Source organism: Protopterus annectens, chromosome 3.part0, assembly GCF_019279795.1.
Source record: "Protopterus annectens isolate FY-2018-M chromosome 3.part0, PAN1.0, whole genome shotgun sequence".
Lineage (NCBI taxonomy): Eukaryota > Metazoa > Chordata > Ceratodontiformes > Protopteridae > Protopterus > Protopterus annectens.
This window is the reverse complement of record NC_056731.1, coordinates 1,635,035,049-1,635,055,048: the sequence shown is the minus strand read 5'-3', so window position 1 is coordinate 1,635,055,048 and position 20,000 is coordinate 1,635,035,049. Positions and strand designations below refer to the sequence as shown.

Genomic DNA, 20,000 nt, shown 5'->3' with positions numbered 1-20,000 from the left:
GGTGAGAACTGAATTCACTGAATATGTTTGAGGGCTGTATTCCCCCATTACTGGCTTTGTCCAGGTGTCTTTTGCTAAGAGGTTGAGAGCTATGGTTACAAAACAGCTGCTTTGGCATAGTGGTATTTTTCTCTGACTGTTTTGCACAGGGTCCTGGGTTTGAGACTTGGCAGTAAAATGTATGGTGGTAACACGGCATCCTATTCTAGCAACTTTCCAACATTATACAAGCAATGTTTAAAATGAGTTCCTGGTTTTTGGGCTTTTGTCTCCCCACCCCCCCACCCCCGATAAATGTTGGCTTTTTCCAGATTTCTTGTGCTGCAACGTTCAGAGATACAGTTGAGTGTCGAGTAGATTTTACAAGGAGCTGAGAGCTGCAGGGGAACTAAAGTTTAGTGCTGCTTATGCTGAGTCTGCTTGTATTGTTAATAGCACAACGGTGTACTTTTGATGCAGAAGGCTGTGGGTTCTACTCCCACATTAGGTAGATGCATTGCTGATACTGTACTGTGTTGTAAAGGGGAGGTGGATGCTGCAGTCCTTTTTGGTGAAGATACTTAGTAACAATGAACCTGATGTCATCCATTCCCTATTGCAATATTATTAGCTTATTTTTTTAATGCAACATAGACAATTTATTCCTCAAGGGCAACAGGCACTTTACTTGTAGATGAAACAATGAAATATCAAGTTGTTTGCTAGCAGCAACCTCTTCATTAGTTACAGATTTCTTAAATGTGGGAATTATTTCGATGACTTTTACTACTTCGGATATTGTGCATATTTACTGATACTGGTGAACTGTTACTGGTGGACTGTAGAATTTTGAGTAGACTTTTATGATGGAAATGTTCTGAATTAGGCAGTTGGTGCATGCATTTTGTTTTATTGTTTATTGGAAAAATGTTCAAAACAATAAATTTAAAACACTCTCTAACAACTGTACTGTATTGTACAAGGAATATAATTTAATATAATCAGGAAGGTGTATCAAAGAGCACGTGTATGTTTAATGTGCAAGGGGCCTATGATTTGAAAACAGCCCAAAGTTAATCTTTATCTGCCATTGGTAAAATGTATTTTCTTTGAATGTTGGTTTCAATGCTGCTTCAATGAATGAGAGTTTCAAGGGCAGAGAAGTTTTAATGCTAAGTCTATTTTCATTGTGAGACTGCATTGCTTTGTTTAGCAGATATCTATTAAGTGTTTGTGTTGTAAAATGTAAAATAAAACTTTCAAATGAAATCCAAATCATTGCAGAAGGAAAGCAGTATGCACATTACAGTGTTTATGGTAAATGGGGTGAAATAACCAAGGAATGGGACATTGGAATGGCTGCAGGGGGGGTGGCACCATTCGACCATGATTTTATGAGGGGGGAAGGGCAGCAAACTCAGACAGGCCTGGCTGAACTATTCCTCTCAACTGTCCAGATTTTTGCAGAATGAATAGATTTTTGCTTCTTATTTTTGGTTTGTTCCTCATGAAATTTGTGGTTTTCTTGCAAATCATTTAGGAATGAAGTCACTAAATAATGACAGACATTAAGTTTCAGACATCATGACCTTCAGAAAAATGCATGCTAAAGTAAAACCTGTTATTCTATCAACTGTCTTAAGTTTATACAAGAGCAATTTTTAGTACTGTTTGTATGTATTGTTCCCCCCAATATATTTGGCCTTGTCCAGATTTCCTGCATTAAGAGGTTGAGAGGTACATGTAAATTGCTTTATAGAATTAGGAATATCCAAACCTCTCAACTGTCCCCAATTTTGGCTCAAAATGTTGCTTTCCCCCTAATAATCCCTCCGCAAAATAGCAATTTTGGAAGAAAACGTGGAGGGTTTACAATTATAAATAACTGTAATGATCAGAGTTATAGATTACTTTTATTTCAGAAATGCATGTAGATTCTCTAATTTTGTCAGTTGCTCAAGTTAACAGTACTAATATTAAAAAGGTCTCCCTTCTTTGACAGGTTCCCAGCTGTATTGTGTGGCAATTTTATATTTTTGCATCACATTTTGGTCCGTTTTTCATAAAATTGTGGTTTTCTGGCAAATTAGTGGCAAATCCTTAATGACTAAAGTTAGAAAATAATGGCAGACATTTGAGTTTCAGATTTCATACCCTTCAGAAAATTCATACTAATGCAAGACCTACTACTATTCTATTATCTTTCTAAGTTTAAAGAAACTGGAACAGCGAACAACCAATAACAAACAGAAAAATAGTGCTTTCTGTTCCAAATAGACTCGCAAAAACACCAGCACTCGCAGAATAAATAAAAGGAACTTTAATTTCCAAGCATAAAATGTCCAGTTAAGCGCTTTCATCCAAAGACTTCGTCAGAACTAACTCCCATTCATACAGTTCCTCATTTATACCAAATTCTGACATCACATGACATTCATTCATAAATTATTAAAGTGCTAGTGTCCATACATATGACTTCATTACTCAAACAGTGTTTTGAGAATCAAGTAATACAATAACATAATATACATACATATTTACATAACCTACCTATTTCGTTACAATTGGTACATTTCATTAATGCCTAAAAACTAACTGAACTTTGTCCACACTTAATTATTTGTGTTTAAAATTGTAGGACATATACAAATTATTTTATTTGCTATATTTTTCTACACTTATCTACCTGCTAAAATAGGCTTAATTGATATATGCTCATTTAAGCCAGGGTATGTAGAAGCATTCAGTTTAATTTGCCACCTGACCTCCTTTTCACTTAGTTTATTTTTGATGTCACCTCCCCTTGAATTCTTTTTAATAACTTCCAATATTACAAACCTAAACTCCATACATATAGTATTATCTTTTAAATGTTTCCATAATGCATTGTTATAGTCCTCATTTCTAATACTGTATGTGTGATCGTATATCCTGTTCCTTAAACACCGAGTTGTCATACCCACATAAAAACATGGGCAGCTTTTACAGGTGGCCAAATAAACTAAATTGGATGTCCTACAATTCCCCTTTTGATATTTAATTCTAGTGCTATTGTAATTGGAAAGCACCATTTCTTCCGTTTCTACAATGAACTTGCATTGTTTGCAAGTACCACACTTGGTGGTACCACATCTCCTAGCTGTATCCAAATCATTTACTACCTTCTTTTCCAACAGTGCCTTCATGTTGTTTCCCTTCCTTGTAACAAAAAATGGCCCGTCCCCCACAATTTTAAACATCCTCTCATCCACCCTTAGTGTATTCCAATTATTACGAATGATTTTCTTAACATCCCCACAAAAGCTGTTATATTGCAGTACACAAGCCATTCCGTAATTGTTGGTTGATTTTCCTTCGTCATTACAGCCCCTATCCTCCTCTATTTGTTTTTCCAAACCCACTCCTAATAGGGGTTTGTATAGTTTACCCCATTGGTTGCGAACATATCCTGTAACATCTTTTATCATGTCAACCGGGTATCCCCTTTCTTTAAAGAATCCAGCTATTTTTTCTAATTCAATGTCTACATCTTCCCTTTCGGAGGTCATCCTGACCGCCCGTATACACTGACCCTTAATAATGCTCTTTTTCTGGGCCCAAGGGTGCTTGCTTGTAAAATGTAGATAAGAATTACTAAATGTATTCTTTCTATAAATATTAGACTTGAATTTGCCATCCCTTAATGTAATTTCTACATCTAAATATGGTATGGTTTCTTGATGTTTATTCATTGTGAACTTAAAATGTTCACTGCATGAATTCAAATACTCATAAAACTTATTCAGGAGATCTAGGTCACCCTTCCACAAAATAAAAATATCATCTAAAAAACGAAAGTAACAGGAAATGTGTTGGCACCAATGTGTATTAAATACAAATTCCTTTTCCCAGTTGAATACTACAAGGTTGGCATAAATGGGGGCACATGCTGCCCCCATAGCCACACCCTTCTCCTGTTTGTAGTATTCACCTTCATACCATATATAATTGTGGGTTAATACCACTTCCATGAAGCCCATAATCAATAATGTTTTCTCCCAGGATAGTGCTTTGGACCACATAATACTGTCCTGTAATCTGTGCAAACCTTCATCCCTGGGTATATTGGAAAAGAGGTCGATAACGTCCATAGTCACCATCCATTTTACCCCTTGGGCCAATCCAGGTTCCAACCTTCCAAGAAAGTCCCAAGAATCCACCACAAGGTGTGGGACTGTCTTAACCAATGGTTTCAGCCACTTATCTATAACTTTTCCGAAAGGGAAGGTCTTCGACTGGCTCCCGGAAATAATGGGCCTAAATGGTGGGTCCCTAAGATCTTTATGAATTTTTGGGATACCCACAATAGTACCCAAAATAGGATTTCTCACCTTTAAATATTGATATAAGTTGGTATCTATCCTTCCATCCATCAGTAGGTCTTCTAGGTATAAATCTATTTTGTGGTGCCCTATGTTGACCTCATTCACTGAGGACACACTATACTTTCCGGTCTGAAGCAGGATTCCATTAATCTTATTCCTATAATCCTGTGTGGGGTATAGCACCACACCCCCACCTTTGTCGGGTTTCATAACCCGTGTATCCACATTTCGTTGTAATTCATTCAATGCAACTACTTCATCCTTTGTTAAATTGTACCTCCCCATTTTGTTCTTTTTGCTATACTTATAAATATCTTCTACAATCAATTTTTCAAAGGTCCCTAATAAGTGGTTTAAAGGTGGAGTGTACGTACTTGTGGTGTGAAATTCTTTTTTATCCTTTTCCGCTACCCCCTCAAATTTAACTTTCAAATTCAACTTCCTGATAAATTTCTTAACATCAATAATACTATCGACCAAATTAAATTTAGTATGGGGGATATACTTCATTCCCTTAGAGAGTAGGGTAAAATGTTCTTTCCTTAGGGGCACATCAGTGTAGTTTAAATAAAAAAGTTGTCATAAGTACTTGTAACATCATTCACCCTTACTATCTCATTGCTTTTGCTAGATTGTACACCTTTATTTGTTTCTCCTACACATTTCTTTACTTTGTGGCCCTTCCCCTTATGTGATAATCCCCCCCACCTCTGCTTTGTCTGAATTGCTGGTCCTCCCATCCATCCCCCCCTAAAAAATCATGGTTGTTATGGTACTGATTATGTTGATAGTGATAGTTAGATGTACGATTGTTGTACCTACCCCCACCTCTTTTGTATCCATCTTGTACATTCATGGTGTTGTACGAATAATCCTCCCTACCTTTAACCCTTTCATGTTGCCTGTTCTTGTAACCAATGTTAGGTTGGTACCCCATCCTGTTAGTGTCCTTAACCCATCTGTATGCCTCATCTTTGTTATACTGTTCTAAATCTCTTTTCAACTTTTTGCACTTTCTTTCGAATTGCTTAGCTGTAATGTTCGATACCCAATTAAATTGACTATCATAAAGTGTTTCAAAATCATCAAACAATACATCATGTATTATAGTATTATTTAAATCGTCCATTTCTGCTAGTAACAAACAAATTCTGTTGTCATTACACCCAATAATATACTCCATAAATGTAAAACCGAACCCATCAAACATTTTGTTACATTCGCGTTTATTTTCATCGTTCAATTCTATCCCCATAGGAATTTTAAAGAACCGTAAACCCATGGGAACAACCCCACTGTCCAAACATTTTTTCAAATAGTTATTGTCCAACTGCAACGTTTTCAATGCCTTCAACTTCTTCCCAAATGACACAATAAGATCTTTAAGTGTACAATCGTCGTTCCGGGCCCCATCTTTGTTCATAATATGACCACCATTGGCCTTAATATTGCTGTTAAAGTCAAATTGCCCTTCCAAAAAGTTGTTATAGTCCGCCCGCCCTTTTACTCTGAAAGTTTTTTGAGCAATGGGCTTAAATACAGTACCTGTATTCTTTTCTTGCGCTGTAAAGGCATATGTCCTCTTCGGTACTGTCCGTTTCGGTCGCGCCCCTGTTTTGCTGAAATCCACCTCCGATCCATTTCTTCCAACTCCGGAACCATTTCTGAGCGTTGAATTGTGCTCCGGTCGGGATCCATGAGAGGCTGGAACCTCCAGTTCGTCGCGACTCATCCGAACACTCCTTCCATCCTTCTGATCTCCATTACAGCCCTCCTGCCGTGTTGACGTCACAGACCTATTATGGCCGACCACAGGGTTTGGTTGTGTCATCAGGTCTATCAACCTTGTCAGCTCTCCTCGCATGATGGCCATCTCAGACTGGAGCCCTCTAATTTCCTCTCTCCGAGGTGAAAAGATAGACGGTAACTCGTCAAGGGAGTCCATGTTGATAAAATAACCAAGTAAAAAGAAACTGGAACAGCGAACAACCAATAACAAACAGAAAATAGTGCTTTCTGTTCCAAATAGACTCGCAAAAACACCAGCACTCGCAGAATAAATAAAAGGAACTTTAATTTCCAAGCATAAAATGTCCAGTTAAGTGCTTTCATCCAAAGACTTCGTCAGAACTAACTCCCATTCATACAGTTCCTCATTTATACCAAATTCTGACATCACATGACATTCATTCATAAATTATTAAAGTGCTAGTGTCCATACATATGACTTCATTACTCAAACAGTGTTTTGAGAATCAAGTAATACAATAACATAATATACATACATATTTACATAACCTACCTATTTCGTTACAATTGGTACATTTCATTAATGCCTAAAAACTAACTGAACTTTGTCCACACTTAATTATTTGTGTTTAAAATTGTAGGACATATACAAATTATTTTATTTGCTATATTTTTCTACACTTATCTACCTGCTAAAATAGGCTTAATTGATATATGTTCATTTAAGCCAGGGTATATAGAAGCATTCAGTTTAATTTGCCACCTGACCTCCTTTTCACTTAGTTTATTTTTGATGTCACCTCCCCTTGAATTCTTTTTAATAACTTCCAATATTCCAAACCTAAACTCCGTACATATAGTATTATCTTTTAAATGTTTCCATAATGCATTGTTATAGTCCTCATTTCTAATACTGTATGTGTGATCGTATATCCTGTTCCTTAAACACCGAGTTGTCATACCCACATAAAAACATGGGCAGCTTTTACAGGTGGCCAAATAAACTAAATTGGATGTCCTACAATTCCCCTTTTGATATTTAATTCTAGTGCTATTGTAATTGGAAAGCACCATTTCTTCCGTTTCTACAATGAACTTGCATTGTTTGCAAGTACCACACTTGGTGGTACCACATCTCCTAGCTGTATCCAAATCATTTACTACCTTCTTTTCCAACAGTGCCTTCATGTTGTTTCCCTTCCTTGTAACAAAAAATGGCCCGTCCCCCACAATTTTAAACATCCTCTCATCCACCCTTAGTGTATTCCAATTATTACGAATGATTTTCTTAACATCCCCACAAAAGCTGTTATATTGCAGTACACAAGCCATTCCGTATTTGTTGGTTGATTTTCCTTCGTCATTACAGCCCCTATCCTCCTCTATTTGTTTTTCTAAACCCACTCCTAATAGGGGTTTGTATAGTTTACCCCATTGGTTGCGAACATATCCTGTAACATCTTTTATTATGTCAATCGGGTATCCCCTTTCTTTAAAGAATCCAGCTATTTTTTCTAATTCAATGTCTACATCTTCCCTTTCGGAGGTCATCCTGACCGCCCGTATACACTGACCCTTAATAATGCTCTTTTTCTGGGCCCAAGGGTGCTTGCTTGTAAAATGTAGATAAGAATTACTAAATGTATTCTTTCTATAAATATTAGACTTGAATTTGCCATCCCTTAATGTAATTTCTACATCTAAATATGGTATGGTTTCTTGATGTTTATTCATTGTGAACTTAAAATGTTCACTGCATGAATTCAAATACTCATAAAACTTATTCAGGAGATCTAGGTCACCCTTCCACAAAATAAAAATATCATCTAAAAAACGAAAGTAACAGGAAATGTGTTGGCACCGATGTGTATTAAATACAAATTCCTTTTCCCAGTTGAATACTACAAGGTTGGCATAAATGGGGGCACATGCTGCCCCCATAGCCACACCCTTCTCCTGTTTGTAGTATTCACCTTCATACCATATATAATTGTGGGTTAATACCACTTCCATGAAGCCCATAATCAATAATGTTTTCTCCCAAGATAGTGCTTTGGACCACATAATACTGTCCTGTAATCTGTGCAAACCTTCATCCCTGGGTATATTGGAAAAGAGGTCGATAACGTCCATAGTCACCATCCATTTTACCCCTTGGGCCAATCCAGGTTCCAACCTTCCAAGAAAGTCCCAAGAATCCACCACAAGGTGTGGGACTGTCTTAACCAATGGTTTCAGCCACTTATCTATAACTTTTCCAAAAGGGAAGGTCTTCGACTGGCTCCTGGAAATAATGGGCCTAAATGGTGGGTCCCTAAGATCTTTATGAATTTTTGGGATACCCACAATAGTACCCAAATGACACTTATGACAACTTTTTTATTTATAACTACACTGATGTGCCCCTAAGGAAAGAACATTTTACCCTACTCTCTAAGGGAATGAAGTATATCCCCCATACTAAATTTAATTTGGTCGATAGTATTATTGATGTTAAGAAATTTATCAGGAAGTTGAATTTGAAAGTTAAATTTGAGGGGGTAGCGGAAAAGGATAAAAAAGAATTTCATACTACAAGTACGTACACTCCACCTTTAAACCACTTATTAGGGACCTTTGAAAAATTGATTGTAGAAGATATATATAAGTATAGTAAAAAGAACAAAATGGGGAGGTACAACTTAACCAAGGATGAAGTAGGTGCATTGAATGAATTACAACGAAATGTGGATACACGGGTTATGAAACCCGACAAAGGTGGGGGTGTGGTGCTATACCCCACACAGGATTATAGGAATAAGATTAATGGAATCCTGCTTCAGACCGGAAAGTATAGTGTGTCCTCAGTGAATGAGGTCAACATAGGGCACCACAAAATAGATTTATACCTAGAAGACCTACTGATGGATGGAAGGATAGATACCAACTTATATCAATATTTAAAGGTGAGAAATCCTATTTTGGGTACTATTGTGGGTATCCCAAAAATTCATAAAGATCTTAGGGACCCACCATTTAGGCCCATTATTTCCGGGAGTCAGTCGAAGACCTTCCCTTTCGGAAAAGTTATAGATAAGTGGCTGAAACCACTGGTGAAGACAGTCCCACACCTTGTGGTGGATTCTTGGGACTTTCTTGGAAGGTTGGAACCTGGATTGGCCCAAGGGGTAAAATGGATGGTGACTATGGACGTTATCGACCTCTTTTCCAATATACCCAGGGATGAAGGTTTGCACAGATTACAGGACAGTATTATGTGGTCCAAAGCACTATCTTGGGAGAAAACATTATTGATTATGGGCTTCATGGAAGTGGTATTAACCCACAATTATATATGGTATGAAGGTGAATACTACAAACAGGAGAAGGGTGTGGCTATGGGGGCAGCATGTGCCCCCATTTATGCCAACCTTGTAGTATTCAACTGGGAAAAGGAATTTGTATTTAATACACATCGGTGCCAACACATTTCCTGTTACTTTCGTTTTTTAGATGCTATTTTTATTTTGTGGAAGGGTGACCTAGATCTCCTGAATAAGTTTTATGAGTATTTGAATTCATGCAGTGAACATTTTAAGTTCACAATGAATAAACATCAAGAAACCATACCATATTTAGATGTAGAAATTACATTAAGGGATGGCAAATTCAAGTCTAATATTTATAGAAAGAATACATTTAGTAATTCTTATCTACATTTTACAAGCAAGCACCCTTGGGCCCAGAAAAAGAGCATTATTAAGGGTCAGTGTATACGGGCGGTCAGGATGACCTCCGAAAGGGAAGATGTAGACATTGAATTAGAAAAAATAGCTGGATTCTTTAAAGAAAGGGGATACCCGATAGACATGATAAATGATGTTACAGGATATGTTCGCAACCAATGGGGCATACTATACAAACCCTTATTAGGAGTGGGTTTGGAAAAACAAATAGAGGAGGATAGGGGCTGTAATGACGAAGGAAAATCAACCAATAAATACGGAATGGCTTGTGTACTGCAATATAACAGCTTTTGTGGGGATGTTAAGAAAATCATTCGTAATAATTGGAACACACTAAGGGTGGATGAGAGGATGTTTAAAATTGTGGGGGATGGGCCATTTTTTGTTACAAGAAAGGGAAACAACATGAAGGCACTGTTGGAAAAGAAGGTAGTAAATGATTTGGATACAGCTAGGAGATGTGGTACCACCAAGTGTGGTACTTGTAAACAATGCAAGTTCATTGTAGAAACGGAAGAAATGGTGCTTTCCAATTACAATAGCACTAGAATTAAATATCAAAAGGGGAATTGTAGGACATCCAATTTAGTTTATTTGGCCACCTGTAAAAGCTGCCCATGTTTTTATGTGGGTATGACAACTCGGTGTTTAAGGAACAGGATATACGATCACACATACAGTATTAGAAATGAGGACTATAACAATGCATTATGGAAACATTTAAAAGATAATACTATATGTACGGAGTTTAGGTTTGGAATATTGGAAGTTATTAAAAAGAATTCAAGGGGAGGTGACATCAAAAATAAACTAAGTGAAAAGGAGGTCAGGTGGCAAATTAAACTGAATGCTTCTACATACCCTGGCTTAAATGAGCATATATCAATTAAGCCTATTTTAGCAGGTAGATAAGTGTAGAAAAATATAGCAAATAAAATAATTTGTATATGTCCTACAATTTTAAACACAAATAATTAAGTGTGGACAAAGTTCAGTTAGTTTTAGGCATTAATGAAATGTACCAATTGTAACGAAATAGGTAGGTTATGTAAATATGTATGTATATTATGTTATTGTATTACTTGATTCTCAAAACACTGTTTGAGTAATGAAGTCATATGTATGGACACTAGCACTTTAATAATTTATGAATGAATGTCATGTGATGTCAGAATTTGGTATAAATGAGGAACTGTATGAATGGGAGTTAGTTCTGACGAAGTCTTTGGATGAAAGCGCTTAACTGGACATTTTATGCTTGGAAATTAAAGTTCCTTTTATTTATTCTGCGAGTGCTGGTGTTTTTGCGAGTCTATTTGGAACAGAAAGCACTATTTTTCTGTTTGTTATTGGTTGTTCGCTGTTCCAGTTTCTTTTTACTTGGTTATTTTATCAACATGGACTCCCTTGACGAGTTACCGTCTATCTTTTCACCTCGGAGAGAGGAAATTAGAGGGCTCCAGTCTGAGATGGCCATCATGCGAGGAGAGCTGACAAGGTTGATAGACCTGATGACACAACCAAACCCTGTGGTCGGCCATAATAGGTCTGTGACGTCAACACGGCAGGAGGGCTGTAATGGAGATCAGAAGGATGGAAGGAGTGTTCGGATGAGTCGCGACGAACTGGAGGTTCCAGCCTCTCATGGATCCCGACCGGAGCACAATTCAACGCTCAGAAATGGTTCCGGAGTTGGAAGAAATGGATCGGAGGTGGATTTCAGCAAAACAGGGGCGCGACCAAAACGGACAGTACCGAAGAGGACATATGCCTTTACAGCGCAAGAAAAGAATACAGGTACTGTAATTAAGCCCGTTGCTCAAAAAACTTTCAGAGTAAAAGGGCGGGCGGACTATAACAACTTTTTGGAAGGGCAATTTGACTTTAACAGCATTATTAAGGCCAATGGTGGTCATATTATGAACAAAGATGGGGCCCGGAACGACAATTGTACACTTAAAGATCTTATTGTGTCATTTGGGAAGAAGTTGAAGGCATTGAAAACATTGCAGTTGGACAATAACTATTTGAAAAAATGTTTGGACAGTGGGGTTGTTCCCATGGGTTTACGGTTCTTTAAAATTCCTATGGGGATAGAATTGAACGATGAAAATAAACGTGAATGTAACAAAATGTTTGATGGGTTCGGTTTTACATTTATGGAGTATATTATTGGGTGTAATGACAACAGAATTTGTTTGTTACTAGCAGAAATGGACGATTTAAATAATACTATAATACATGATGTATTGTTTGATGATTTTGAAACACTTTATGATAGTCAATTTAATTGGGTATCGAACATTACAGCTAAGCAATTCGAAAGAAAGTGCAAAAAGTTGAAAAGAGATTTAGAACAGTATAACAAAGATGAGGCATACAGATGGGTTAAGGACACTAACAGGATGGGGTACCAACCTAACATTGGCTACAAGAACAGGCAACATGAAAGGGTTAAAGGTAGGGAGGATTATTTGTATAACACCATGAATGTGCAAGATGGACATAAAAGAGGTGGGGGTAGGTATAACAATCGTACATCTAACTATCACTATCAATATAATCAGTACCATAATAATCATGATTTTTTAGGGGGGGATGGATGGGAGGACCAGCAATTCAGACAAAGCAGAGGTGGGGGGGATTATCACATAAGGGGAAGGGCCACGAAGTAAAGAAATGTGTAGGAGAAACAAACAAAGGTGTACAATCTAGCAAAAGCAATGAGATAGTAAGGGTGAATGATGTTACAAGTACCTATGACAACTTTTTTATTTATAACTACACTGATGTGCCCCTAAGGAAAGAACATTTTACCCTACTCTCTAAGGGAATGAAGTATATCCCCCATACTAAATTTAATTTGGTTGATAGTATCATTGATGTTAAGAAATTTATCAGAAAGTTGAATTTGAAAGTTAAATTTGAGGGGGTAGCGGAAAAGGATAAAAAAGAATTTCACACCACAAGTACGTACACTCCACCTTTAAACCACTTATTAGGGACCTTTGAAAAATTGATTGTAGAAGATATTTATAAGTATAGCAAAAAGAACAAAATGGGGAGGTACAATTTAACGAAGGATGAAGTAGTTGCATTGAATGAATTACAACGAAATGTGGATACACGGGTTATGAAACCCGACAAAGGTGGGGGTGTGGTGCTATACCCCACACAGGATTATAGGAATAAGATTAATGGAATCCTGCTTCAGACCGGAAAGTATAGTGTGTCCTCAGTGAATGAGGTCAACATAGGGCACCACAAAATAGATTTATACCTAGAAGACCTACTGATGGATGGAAGGATAGATACCAACTTATATCAATATTTAAAGGTGAGAAATCCTATTTTGGGTACTATTGTGGGTATCCCAAAAATTCATAAAGATCTTAGGGACCCACCATTTAGGCCCATTATTTCCGGGAGTCAGTCGAAGACCTTCCCTTTCGGAAAAGTTATAGATAAGTGGCTGAAACCACTGGTGAAGACAGTCCCACACCTTGTGGTGGATTCTTGGGACTTTCTTGGTAGGTTGGAACCTGGATTGGCCCAGGGGGTAAAATGGATGGTGACTATGGATGTTATCGACCTCTTTTCCAATATACCCAGGGATGAAGGTTTGCACAGATTACAGGATAGTATTATATGGTCCAAAGCACTATCTTGGGAGAAAACATTATTGATTATGGGCTTCATGGAAGTGGTATTAACCCACAATTATATATGGTATGAAGGTGAATACTACAAACAGGAGAAGGGTGTGGCTATGGGGGCAGCATGTGCCCCCATTTATGCCAACCTTGTAGTATTCAACTGGGAAAAGGAATTTGTATTTAACACACATTGGTGCCAACACATTTCCTGTTACTTTCGTTTTTTAGATGATATTTTTATTTTGTGGAAGGGTGACCTAGATCTCCTGAATAAGTTTTATGAGTATTTGAATTCATGCAGTGAACATTTTAAGTTCACAATGAATAAACATCAAGAAACCATACCATATTTAGATGTAGAAATTACATTAAGGGATGGCAAATTCAATTCTAATATTTATAGAAAGAATACATTTAGTAATTCTTATCTACATTTTACAAGCAAGCACCCTTGGGCCCAGAAAAAGAGCATTATTAAGGGTCAGTGTATACGGGCGGTCAGGATGACCTCCGAAAGGGAAGATGTAGACATTGAATTAGAAAAAATAGCTGGATTATTTAAAGAAAGGGGATACCCGATTGACATGATAAAAGATGTTACAGGATATGTTCGCAACCAATGGGGTAAACTATACAAACCCCTATTAGGAGTGGGTTTGGAAAAACAAATAGAGGAGGATAGGGGCTGTAATGACGAAGGAAAATCAACCAACAAATACGGAATGACTTGTGTACTGCAATATAACAGCTTTTGTGGGGATGTTAAGAAAATCATTCGTAATAATTGGAATACACTAAGGGTGGATGAGAGGATGTTTAAAATTGTGGGGGATGGGCCATTTTTTGTTACAAGGAAGGGAAACAACATGAAGGCACTGTTGGAAAAGAAGGTAGTAAATGATTTGGATACAGCTAGGAGATGTGGTACCACCAAGTGTGGTACTTGCAAACAATGCAAGTTCATTGTAGAAACGGAAGAAATGGTGCTTTCCAATTACAATAGCACTAGAATTAAATATCAAAAGGGGAATTGTAGGACATCCAATTTAGTTTATTTGGCCACCTGTAAAAGCTGCCCATGTTTTTATGTGGGTATGACAACTCGGTGTTTAAGGAACAGGATATACGATCACACATACAGTATTAGAAATGAGGACTATAACAATGCATTATGGAAACATTTAAAAGATAATACTATATGTACGGAGTTTAGGTTTGGAATATTGGAAGTTATTAAAAAGAATTCAAGGGGAGGTGACATCAAAAATAAACTAAGTGAAAAGGAGGTCAGGTGGCAAATTAAACTGAATGCTTCTACATACCCTGGCTTAAATGAGCATATATCAATTAAGCCTATTTTAGCAGGTAGATAAGTGTAGAAAAATATAGCAAATAAAATAATTTGTATATGTCCTACAATTTTAAACACAAATAATTAAGTGTGGACAAAGTTCAGTTAGTTTTTAGGCATTAATGAAATGTACCAATTGTAACGAAATAGGTAGGTTATGTAAATATGTATGTATATTATGTTATTGTATTACTTGATTCTCAAAACACTGTTTGAGTAATGAAGTCATATGTATGGACACTAGCACTTTAATAATTTATGAATGAATGTCATGTGATGTCAGAATTTGGTATAAATGAGGAACTGTATGAATGGGAGTTAGTTCTGACGAAGTCTTTGGATGAAAGCGCTTAACTGGACATTTTATGCTTGGAAATTAAAGTTCCTTTTATTTATTCTGCGAGTGCTGGTGTTTTTGCGAGTCTATTTGGAACAGAAAGCACTATTTTTCTGTTTGTTATCTTTCTAAGTTTATAAGAGCAATATTTTAAAATTGTCCTTATTTTTGGGCCTGTGTCCCACTTCTGTGTATGGCTTTGTCCATATGTCTTGCTCTGAGGTTGAGAAGTATGAGTGTCAGAGCCATCACCGTCAGCCATAGACATTTCAAATTGTGACATACTTGTTGCACCCCACTCCCCCATGTAGTGACTCTGGATGTGTCCAAGCAAGACAAGGAGCAGTTATGCAGTGTAAGTGTGCAGAGTATTCCCCCATCCAAGGTAGACACAAGTACAGCAGTGGATTTTCATCTGTTCTTGATTTTGCAGAATGTTCTAGTTTTCTGTCATATGTTTATACTGTTGATTTATGCTTCTTCAGAAAATGCATGCTGTCGCAGTGCCCTGTTGCTCTGTGTTTAAGTAGCAATGCTTTAATGACCATCAGGTAAGCTTGTCGGAGATTGTAAGATGCAAGTAAGCTTTAATAAGCATACTGTTAAAGAATTACCAACATTGAAAGCCTTTGTTGTTGTTGCCATGCAGAGAATATTTACATAACTAGATAATGTATAAGCCTTAGGTATTGAAATGCATATGACAGTATTGTAATAAAGGACAGGATTACAATATTTTAAGAAGCTCATTACATTTGTTGGAGACTTGCAGTCATCTTTGCAGGCTTTACATGTAAACTAAACAGAATGCCAATCTATCATGTGTGGTCCATAACTTGTGCAATAATCCTTTAAGCAATTTATCTTGAGCTTGTTTCTTGTTTGCTGTTCATGTTTTACTTTGATCATGTCTTCCCCATGAAAAAAGTAGATATTTGTTGTCAGGCAGCAGGTCTTTTTGGATAAGAAACATTTTTACAAGTGGGGGTATCACAGAGATTGCTACTTTCAGCATGTTACTTGGTAATTTTATAAAGCTGAATATAAATTATAATTGGAATTGCACTACAAGGAGAAGTGGTTTGAGTTGAGTGCTGCTTGTTTTTTTTTTAATACTTGATTTTGACTGGCATTCCAGTAATGTATTTAAAAAGTAATTTATTTTTTCATGCCTCACAACCTTTGTGTTTCCATCTAGATATTAAGTAAGCTGTCATGTAGCCAATGCATTGAAATATTTTTTTCTTCTACACTTCATTTTGTCTTGATTGGTCTCTTGTAATGACAGTTTGGCACTCAGGGCAGTATATTTAATTAAATTTCCAGTTGTTGTGGTTTTGAGCATAGCTCCACCCCTTTCTAGTTGGCCACACCCCATTCCCATTGACCCCACCCATTCAGCTGTCTTCTGCAGCCCCCCCTTTAATTTGAAGTTACCAGCCGCCACTGAAATACACCACACAAACAGTGAACCCGTGTTCAAGAGCAAACAAGGACATCAACAGATCTGGGGGTAAACATGATGCTGACCATCATAATTCACACATGGTGTGCTGGACTCACTTCCCTAATAACTCCTAGGATAAGAAATGACACCATTGCATAATTTCTGCAGACTTCTACACTTTTTAATGAAATGAGATTTTAGTGAAATGAGTTTTCAGTGAAATGCGTTTTTAATATTATGATAAGGACCTACACACACACACACACACACACACACACACACACACACATATATATATATATATATATATATATATATATAAGGAAAATACAGTGGGCATTCAGAAATCATTGCATATATCTCATGGGACTTCTTCAAAGGAGATTTTAAGTATTATATAGTGAAGACTTTGATTTGTGCAGGAGCATTCTCTTCATTATGTACAAACACCCATACACACACACACACACACACACACACACACACACACACACACACACACACACACACACACATACACACACACACACACACACACACACACACACACACACACACACACACACACACACACACACACACACACACTCACACACATTACATGTATATATATATATATATGTAATCTATGTACATTTACCTCTAAACATCAAAGTACACAAATCTTGATTATCACAAAAGATCAAAAGACGAAACACTGAAAACAAAACACTTACATTAATCCCCCGTGTGGGGAACTGTGCCCCCACATCCCCTCCTAATTATATATACCGACTCTGAGATCACTCTACAGTGTGAAAAGGGCAAATTCCGTGATCTCCACAATGCACAATCTTGCATGGACTTGACACCAGCAGAAGCAAACACTTCTGCTAGTGTTAAACATGTTCGAGATTGTGAATCTTCGATTATATAGACTGTTTCCATATCTATGTCTATGTTAGATTATCAAAGTTCCCGAAACTTTGAAATTGATATGGCTGAGACCATAAGTTTCGGAACTTCAAACATTAAAAAATAAAAAACAAAAAAATTCTATTTTTAAGGTTTTTGTAAGTGAGGCAAGCCCCCCTTCACCCCCCACACCCCCTGCTAATTAAATATACCAACTTTGAGATTGAACTACATTGCAGAAAAGGGTAAATTTCCCGTTCCACACTGTACCGTGATCTCCATTCAAAATGTTCAAAGTTTCAAAACTTTGATATATGGTCCCAACCATACGACTTTTGACGTTTTGAAACTTTGATAATCTGATAGGGACACTGTTACATAATTCTAAGGCTTTTCCTTTTCTTTAATTTTGTGTGACCTGGAGTTAGTATTTTTAATTTTCATGGGTGTGGGTGCAGAGTGATTTGTTTTTCTTTTGGTAATCACAGATGTAACTTACTGGTTTACATTTGCAATTACCTTTCTCAATTATTTTAGTGGCAGTTAATGGTAATCACTTATGAGTTAGTTTCGTGTTTTTTTTATCAAACTCACTGGAGATTCTTCATATGGGAGCACTCTACACACCTAGACAGAATGAAATTTTATTTTGTGCATGGAATGCCATGATTACAGTTCAAAAAATGTGAAAAGGCCAAGATTGTTAAGCACCTTTCTGACATCAAAAGTATTAAGTAGTTTAAGCACTACTAAGATTGGGTTTTGCATTGGGAGTTCGCAGTGGACAATCAGGGAGTGCAAGCAGAAGTTAAATGGGCTTAAAAGCTATTAGATACTTTACTGTGCCACATAATCTCGAGGTGAATTTGTTAGCATCCATGACTCAAACATAATAACTTGATGCTTGGAGACCCAATTATAATCCTGTATATCACTGTTATGGATACATGTTGTTCGTCAGCGAAGGTACTGTAATTACTTACTTATTTCATCTACTAGATGGAGTTAGAATTCCTTAAATCTTTAAACCTGTATTCATGATTGTAAGATTCAGTAGGATGGATGAATTTATCTAGTATTAGTTATGTTTTCAAATAATGACATATTACATTTTATCATTTTATAAAAACAATTTATTGTATTGCTTTAATGACTGGTCATAAAAGGTTATGTGGATATCCATAAATGTACAAAAATAATTTTCATATTTTATGCTATGAGGAAGTTGTGTTAATGAAACTTGGTTCGTGTTTTTGTGATCTCCGATGTACAGTAAGGAGGACTTTTTCTCTACCTTTCAATTTGATATATTATACGTGTATTATCTATAATATGTCTGTGCATTTACACATACACACACCCACATACTCAGAACTGTACTAAGTTTAGTGTCATGAGACTGAATGAAACCTTATATTTGTCATACAATATGCAATCCATTTTCACACTTCTTTCAGTCAGTGACTTGGGTGTTTTGCACCATTTGCAAATGCATCCTGCTAATAACTGTTTGTTTACCACTGTTGTCCATTCTAGGTATATGAAGTAGAGAATCCTTTTGACTTCATGGAAAACATCTCACTGGAAGGAAAAACCAACTTTTTTGAAAAGAGAGTATCTGAGTATCAACGGTTTGGAGTGATGTCCCAAGCAGCAAATAATGTTTTCACACTAGATGCAGATTTTTAAACTTTGTTTCATGACATGGGCAACTTCTTCTGAGGGTGTTTAAAGCCGCCTTGCTGCTCCTAACTTGTTTGTTAAATGCAAAAGGTTAATGGTGATGACTGTTTTTAGATGAACTTCATAATAAAAAGTGTGCAGTATGCACAGAATTCAGAGCATTTTTTCTTTGTCAGAGATGAGTATGGCTATTTGTTATTCTGCTGTAGTTTTCATCTTTATTTTTTGGCATCTAAGAAAATCATATGAAAAAATCTGGTTCTATACACAGAGAAAACAATTTGGTAAAATGTTTTTGCATGCTAAGGTGCTTTTTCAGGTGATATAAAAAGCACAACACATAGCAAGTCTAAATACATAAAGTTTATGTGATTATCCATCAATTAGTATATTAAACCAACATTAAATTCATAAAAACAGTCAACTACTGTTTAAGAAGTTGACATTTAATGTAGAGAAAATGACTAAAGATACAAAGTGAGCAATTTATTTCTTTTATTTTAAGACACATAATGGAAATGCTTACAGAGTCACAGGGTAGTCATAGTCTGTGGCTTTAACAGCAAAATAGAAACAGTTCTAATTTTGTACTTCAAGTCATTTTGTACTTCACACAAGAGCAAACACGGACATCAACAGATCTGGGGGTAAACATGATGCTGACCATCATAATTCACACATGATGTGCTAGACACACTTCCCTAATAACTCCTAGGATATGTTTTGTAAGATTTCTGTTTCTGAATTAGTTGGCATGAAGGGATGCAAAATTTTTGACCTCATTTTCTTTATTTCCAGCAAATTTTCATCTGGAT

The 20,000-nt window shown here is 36.6% G+C and overlaps 1 protein-coding gene across 1 annotated transcript in view; it reads left to right on the top strand.

The window, feature by feature from the left end:
* The window catches only part of RRM2B (ribonucleotide reductase regulatory TP53 inducible subunit M2B), a 1,174,820-nt gene extending 1,155,484 nt beyond the window's left edge, over positions 1 to 19,336 (top strand). Inside the window, exon 9 of the mRNA XM_044065668.1 lies at positions 19,039 to 19,336. Within this exon, the coding sequence (XP_043921603.1) occupies positions 19,039 to 19,191 (153 nt within the window). The 3' untranslated portion in view covers positions 19,192 to 19,336. The remainder of the gene's footprint in view (positions 1 to 19,038) is intronic.
* The last annotated feature ends 664 nt before the right edge of the window (positions 19,337 to 20,000 follow it).